General features: G+C 35.1%; 1 protein-coding gene across 1 annotated transcript; it reads left to right on the forward strand.

The window, feature by feature from the left end:
• The first annotated feature begins 1,392 nt into the window (after nucleotides 1–1,392).
• LOC105975076 (uncharacterized) lies at nucleotides 1,393–4,596 on the forward strand. Its single transcript, XM_013000248.2, has one exon. The coding sequence runs from the start codon at nucleotides 1,517–1,519 to the stop codon at nucleotides 4,490–4,492; it is 2,976 nt and encodes a 991-aa protein (XP_012855702.2). The 5' UTR covers nucleotides 1,393–1,516; the 3' UTR covers nucleotides 4,493–4,596.
• Nucleotides 4,597–8,143: the final 3,547 nt, after the last annotated feature.

Below are 8,143 nucleotides of genomic sequence, written 5' to 3' on the forward strand. Positions count from 1 at the left end.
AACAAGATTCATAATTGAGGGGGTCTTTGTAATTACCCAAGTATGAGGGTTTTTTTCATAATTTAACATTACCTCAGGGGTGTGGTTGTAATTTACCCATATGTAATTTGATAGTTGCTAGGTAGTCCCCGTATGTAAGAAGAAGCGATGACTAGAGAGAGATTGGAAAAAGTTCCAAAAGAGTTTGTCCCATCAAATTCCACTCTCTCTCTCTCTCACACAAAACAATCTTCATGGACCAATTTATGTCACTATAGCTACTTGATCCCTCTCCACTCATTATATTTACATTTTCCACCCCAATTCTTTTCAAATTGGACTTATTCGTCTGATGGAATTACAAAATTACCCCTTAATAAAGAAAAAAAACATTGTTGTTTTCTTGCTCTAAAGTACAAGTTTTCACATGGGTTTGGTTTTAGTTTTGTCCTTAAGTTAATTGCATTATGAATCAAATTATTAGTCTCTCCTGTCAATAAATTATTATCATTAGTCTTTTTCTCTTGTATTAAATTTGGTATTAGGTCAGATTTGGTTTAGGGGAGATATAATTATCTGTTCAAATATCAAATGACAAAAGCAGTAATACAATTATTAAACCAAATTGAGGATATTTGACTGTCTTTAATAAAAGGTCTTATCTAAATTAAACCAAATATGTATTTTATGATTCATTTAAAAGCATATTATTAAATTGCAGGATATTCCAATATTAAATTGTCCTATATTCTAAAATCAAGAAACATTTATCGAAACTCTTAATACTTGTGCAAATCTAAAAAACGACTACTGTTATTTAGAAACGGAGGGAGTAGTGTTCTGCTGTCATTCTTACAATCTTTTAATAAGACAATGATGTAATGGATTTATACCAATTAAGTTGACAATTGCTGAATTTCATCTGACCTCATTTCTTAAAAAAAAGTCAAATTCTCTTAAATATATTCCAAAATATTCTTCATAAAATCTTCATCAACTTTGTGTAATATATATTTTTTTATTTTATTTATTTATTTTTTGTTTCTATTCCAACAAGTTGGACTCCAATATTATAAACTTAGATAGATCCCCACCTAATTTCTTGATTTTTTCCCAAACATGGTCCAGTGGTCTCTCTCTCTCTCTCTCTCTCTTAAATCTTATCTTCTTCAATTTCTTCAACCTCAAAAAAGCAACTCAAAACATGCTCCATACTTCCATGATTGCCCCTGTGTAACACAATCCTAAAAGGTTAAAAGGTAGACAACAAATCTTAAATAAATTATTTAATTTAAATCCCATAAATAAAACTAACTTGTGTCACTAATAAACTTTCTTGTGAACTATATTAAACATTAAAAAATATATATATATATATATATATATATATATATATATATATAAAGACTCAACCTTTTGTCTAGTCCCATAACAATCCTATGTTTCTGCTGCTGTCTTAAACCAAAATATTCATCACACTTCAAAATTCTTCCACTTTTTTTTTTTTTTTGTGTGTGTGTGTGTGTTTTTTTTTTAAATGGCAAATCTTCACTTTTGCCATCTGATGCTTCTCTTTTCAATACTTACATCCATATTCCATCCGATTCTCGGAGAAATAGATTCCTCGGATTCGTACTTTCTCATGCGAATAAAATCCGAATTCATCGATCCATTCGGCATTCTCGACAGCTGGCTACAAGATTCCAGCATCTGTACATGGAATGGAATCACATGCACAGATGACAGACACCACATTCTAACCTTAAACCTATCGAACTCCGGTCTGAGTGGAACCCTCTCCCCGGATTTCTCGAACCTCGAATTTCTCGAAACGATCGACTTATCTCAAAACCAACTCACTGGTCCGATCCCACCCGATTTTGCAAACCTTAGAAACCTCAAAAAGCTTCTCCTTTTCTCGAATTCTCTTACGGGCGCGATCCCTTCGCAGATTAGCCTCTTGAAGAATCTACAAGTACTAAGAATCGGAGATAATTTTCTCGCCGGAGAAATTACGAAGAGCATCGGAAACTTAACCGAGCTACAAGTTTTGGGGATTTCGTATTGCCAGTTCAATGGGAGCATACCGAAGGAGATTGGAGGATTGAAGAAGCTGAGGTTTTTCGACATGCAGAGCAATATGATTGGTGGGGTCTTGCCTCGAGAAATCGGCGATTTGAAAGAGCTTCAAATGTTTGCAGCGTCGAACAACGGGATCGAAGGGGATATTCCTCGTTCGATCGGCGGTCTCGAATCTCTACAAATCTTGAATTTGGCCAACAATAGCTTCACCGGCTCGATACCTAAGGAGTTGAGGTATTTATCCAATTTGAAGTACTTGAATTTGCAAGGAAACGAATTAAGTGGCGAAATCCCGTCTGAGATAAACGATTTGATTCGTTTGGAGACGTTGGATTTGTCGAGAAACAATCTCGCGGGGCCCGTAAACATCCTCACCACAAGCCTCGAGAATCTCGAAGTTTTAGCCCTGTCGGAGAATCTTCTGACAGGTGGCATCCCGGAGAATTTCTGCATGAGATCGAATACCTCGAATCTCCGGCGTCTTTTTCTGTCGGATAACAAACTCTCCGGCGACTTTCCGGTGGAGATACTGAACTGCACATCCCTCCAACAACTAGACCTCTCCGGCAACAAAGTTGGGGGGTTTCTGCCCCCCGAAATCGATAGGCTACAAAGCTTAACCGATCTCTTGCTCAACAACAACAGCTTTAGCGGAAATCTACCGCCACAAATCGGAAACTTGACCGACTTGGAGAGCCTTTTCCTATTCGGAAACATGATCGAAGGAGGGATTCCTTTAGAAATCGGAAAATTGCAGAGGCTGAAAACTTTGTACTTATACGACAATCAAATGTCGAAAGAAATTCCATGGGAGCTAACGAATTGCACGAGCTTATCCGAAATCGATTTCTTCGGAAACCATTTTTCGGGTCTTATTCCGCCGACTATTGGAAAGCTCAAGAATCTCGAGATTCTTCAATTGAGGCAGAACGAATTAACGGGCCCTATTCCTTCGAGCTTAGGCTACTGCAGAAAGCTCCAACGGCTCGTTTTAGCTGATAACAAGCTCGAGGGGCCGTTGCCCCCCACTCTTTCGTTTCTCAACGAGCTTTTTCTCGTCACTCTTTACAACAATTCGTTATCGGGCCCACTCCCACAGTCCCTATACAATCTCAAAAACCTCTCCATTGTTAACTTTTCGCACAATCGGTTTAGTGGATCCGTTCATCCGTTAACGGGTTCGGATTCTCTAACCGTTTTGGACTTGACCAACAATAGTTTTTCGGAGAATATTCCTTACGGAATCTTCTCGTCTAGAAACCTCACTCGCCTTCGCCTCGCGCGTAATTTTCTCACGGGTGTTGTGCCTTCCGAGCTTAGCCAGCTCAGCGAGCTCCGATTTCTCGATTTGTCGTTTAATAATTTAACGGGGGAGTTGGAGAAAATCGAGCTTTCGGGATTGACGAAGCTTACTCATCTCATGCTAAGCAATAACCGATTTTTGGGGCGAATTCCCACTTCATTAGGGAGATTGCAAGAGCTAGGTGAATTAGATCTTTCGTTCAATGAATTCAACGGAAGTGTTCCATCGGAACTCGGCAACTGTTCGAGAATGCTGAAGCTATCGCTCAAGAGCAATCGATTATCCGGCTCGATCCCACCGGAGATCGGAAATCTCGGTTTCCTGAACGTGTTAATACTGCAAAGAAACAATCTATCCGGCGCAATCCCACCCACAATCCAGAATTGCAAGAAGCTGTACGAGCTCCGGCTATCGGAAAACAGCCTCACCGGAGAAATACCGCCGGAGATCGGCGCACTTGGGGATTTACAAGTGATTCTAGACCTGAGTTTCAATCGCCTCTCCGGCGAAATCCCACCGTCGATCGGAGATTTAATGAAGCTAGAAAGATTGAATCTTTCTCACAATCAACTCGCCGGAAAAATTCCTGTTTCGCTAGGGGAATTATCGAGTTTGCACCGGATTAATATATCGGGGAATCTTCTACAGGGGCAAATACCCACTAGTTTTTCAGGGTTTCCGGCGAGTTCTTTTCTGGAGAACGGCGGCGGTGGGTTGTGCGGGGCGCCGCTGGAATCTTGCTCGGAATATTCCGGCGGGAGGAAGGTGTGGATGTCGGAATCTGAGGTGGCGGGGGTGATAGTGGCGATTGTGTTCACGTCGACGCTGATTTGCTTGTTCATGGTGTATCTGATGGTGAGGATGTGGTGGAACTGGAGGAAGGTGGCGGTTTCTTGCTCCGACAACAATGGCGGCGGATTTCACGAGCAGAAGAAGGAGGAGGAGGAGTGGGTTTATGGAGAGGAGGTGGTGGTGGAGAAGAGCAGTGACCATCGCTTCTGGAATTCGAATTCCACGGCGGCGGCGGCGGTGGCGGCGCCGCCGCAAGACCGTGACAAGTGGATTTCTATTTTTCAGTTCAAGAATTTCAGCTCAGCTGCCACTAAGATTAATAATCCAATTGTTTAATTTAATTTAAAAAAAAAAAATTAAAAACATTAGTGAATGTTTTGTGTCTTCGAAAATGTGTAAATAATAACTACGTAAACGAGTCGATTTCGAGTTGAGTTTTAGTCTATTCGACTCTGATGAGTGATGAGTTTAAGTAAATTTCTACGAGCTCGAGCCTAAATACTTAAATACTTAGGATTCAAGCTCATACGAGTGTTCATGAGTCAACTAACCAGTTTTCGTACACCAATATATTTTTTTTCTTTAGTAATTCGTAATTGAAGTTTTCGTACGTGTGCCACGTTACAATTCGTAATTCAAGTTTCTACCGCGGATAATTTTTGTTAATGGTGTCAGCACTTGCATCGTTTGCAATCCTAAGAAGAGTGCATAAGATGTAGGTGATGTCACCTATTGGTATTTTTAAATTTTGTTTCTAAACGAAATTACTGATAATGTAAGCGCTTGCATCATGTGCAGTCTTAAGATGAGTGGATAAGACGTATGTATCAGCTTGCGATTGATAATTTAAGTTTCGATCGAAAATAAAATAGTTGACAATGTAATCCTTAACTAAGATTAGTGAATAACATATGCTTGTCACTTAAAAATTGGTTCTTTGAATTAGATTTATATTAATCTTAGAAATTCTTTTTTTTTTTCTTCTTTTTTTTTTTGGATGTAAAAAATATTTTGAAAGACAAAAAAGAAAAGTGTGTAAGGGCCAAAGCCCAGTCTCGATCGGTTGAACAGACCAATAAAAGCCTTTAGAAAGATAAAGGTCCATTAAATTCCAAATTGGTCCATTAAAAAGACTCAAATAAAAGCTCTATTTTTTTTTGGGACTTGCTATTTACGGTTTGAAAATTGCTATTTGCGGTTTATAACAAAAAACACTTTATCTCTCTAAAATTCCAAAACTTCCTAAAAAAATCCAAAAACCCCTCAAAACGCGTAAAAGCCCAACTTGGGCGCCCATTCATGCAGTGCACGCCCAACTTGGGCGTGCAAGCTGCATTTGGGCTCCTGAGTTGGCGTCGAGTGCAAAAATTCTTTTTTTTTTTTTTTTAATCGAACGCCCAAGATGGTCGCCCAAGGCGAACAGGCGTTCGTACACGCCTTGGGCGCCCATCTTGGGCGTTCCAACATATTTTTACGAAAAAAAAAACCCTACAAATCGATTTGTAGGGCTTTTTAACATGAAATTGGTTCTGTATCGACCTACCCAATGCATATTACACATAAAATAGTCGAAATTACATCAAAAAATTGAAGCCCAACCATTCTTAAACCTTGATTTCAAATTTTCGAAATTTTTTTTTTTGCTATTTGCAGTTTGGGGGGTTTTTGGAATTTTTTGGAAAATTTTGGGGTTTTAGAGAGATAAAGTATTTTTTGTTATAAACCGAAAATAACAATTTTCTAACAGTAAATAATATTTTATTTTTTTTCTTTAATTGAAAAAAACATCGTAGTTATTAATTTATACATTAATTAATATCTTATTAATCTATAATATTATTATTAGTATCATTATTTTCAATAAACACTGAAAAGATTACACATTATTTATATATGTATATGTATATGTATTTGAAGAGTTATATTCATATGCATTATTTATACAAAATTAGATCTACTTTATTAATATAACAGATATTTTAATTAAAAAAAAAATTCTCTTAAACAAAACTAAAAAAATTACATTTCAATTTGTTTCATAAAATTGAGATTTTAAACGTTTTGTTTTAAAAACTTATGTCACAATCCGACAGTCCAACTTGTCTCAGTGGAACTTATCTCTTTTGTATATGTGTCTATCTATATATATAAAATAAAATGTGTCTGTGTGACACATTTTATTTGGACTTTAATAAATTATAATTACACGCCCTTATTGAATTTATTTATATTTCGTAAATTGCTCGCACTAATTATATAGAGCTGTACATGTGTTAAATAAAAACAAATATCAGAGATGCTCAATATTTTACGGTACTTCAATTTATATAGAGTCTATTTTTTGTCTCTTTATATCAAAATACAAAATATTAATTAATAAACTTACTTCAAAGTTCAAACATAAAAAAAAAAAAGAACAATTAATCAATCAAAAGTTTATAAAAGAATAAATAAAAAAGAAATAATGTATGCTGTAAAAATCAAAGAAATTAAAGTGGAGTGAAAACCAACACCAACTTCTTAGAAACAGCAAATTAATGGCTAAATAAATTAATTAATTAAGCCTTAATATTATTTAATCTGTGCAAAAGATGGCCGCGTTGCTCATCTAAATTTATTCAGCAATCGGATGGAAGATTTTTGCACATTTTATTCCAAAATAAAATAAAATATATATATATATATATATATATATATATATATATATATATATATATATATATATATATAGATGTATATGTATATATATATAAGTTGCAAAAGTTGTAATAAGAAAAGAGAGAGAAAATCTTACACAAAATCCCAAATGGGGAAAGTAGAGAGAGAAAGGAGGCTGATGTTTCAGGAATGGGTGGGGTTTCTGAATTTCTAGGGTTTTCAAAGCCTATTTATAGCAAAAAAAAAATGAATAATTAATTGATATATATGGAAATGGAATATGCTGTATTGATGCTCTAGGGTTTTATGGGCAAACCGCAACGGGCAAATTGTCCTTTGTTTTATGGCAGTCAACTTGGTTTGACCGTACATTAGTAACCCCATATTATGGTTAAATTCACTTACCTCCCCTGTACTAAATAGAAACCTTCGATTATCCCCCTCTACTATAGAATTCTTTTTTTTTATCCCCCCTAGATTACATGTTATACCAACTATACACTTTTTTTCTTAGTCTTTTTTTTGTTTTTTGAACAAGGCTCCCTATTTTAAATTTCATAAGAAAAAATATTATAGTATTTATATTTATACTCTTTTAAAAAAATTAAAAAAGTTGCTCGTTTTTGTTTATGTTTACTTGTGTCGAACTGTCTAATTATATTTTCATCTAACTGATATTTGTTAACATATTTTCATCTAAAATATAAAGTAAAATCTCTCGTGTTTGGATAATTACAATCGTCACCTTCAATTATGTATTGTCTTACGAAAAATCCTTCGTTCAGTAGGTAAATTTGATATTGTAAGGGTGGACGTGTAAGACAATACATAGTGGAGACAGTGGTTGTAATTACCCAAACATTAGAGATTTTTTCGTAATTTAAGCATACGTCGGATGGTGGCCGTAATTTTCCCTATTATGAATACTATTATATTATGTTATAACAATTTTTTTTTATATATTGGTCATCGATATTGGTCTATTTAGGGATTTAATCCTCTAAATTATTTGATTTAAATTTTACATTTTTTTAAATTTTAGCTTATTTGGTCATATCTTGCGTGATATTTTTATTTTATGACGAGGCAGAATAAACTTGACGCATTTTGCTTACACAATCTTTTATAAATTATAAATTGGTCGTCTAAATTAGTTTTGATAGAATTGTTATTGTGTGAATAAATCAAGTTAAGAGCATACATAATTTTTAAATATTAATATAAATAAATTCTGATGTATTTATTAGCCAAATAATTAATCCAAGGGTAAAATTAAAATTTCAAACAAAATGGGATCAAAATGCTAAATTTGAAAAGTTATTGTGTCTC

This window comes from Erythranthe guttata, chromosome 9, assembly GCF_056151865.1.
Source record: "Erythranthe guttata isolate IM_541 chromosome 9, IM_541, whole genome shotgun sequence".
NCBI lineage: Eukaryota > Viridiplantae > Streptophyta > Magnoliopsida > Lamiales > Phrymaceae > Erythranthe > Erythranthe guttata.

What these genes read in the sequence shown, in the direction of transcription:
- LOC105975076 (XM_013000248.2), top strand. Translation starts at nt 1,517, where the DNA reads ATGGCAAATCTTCACTTTTGCCATCTGATGCTTCTCTTTTCAATACTT.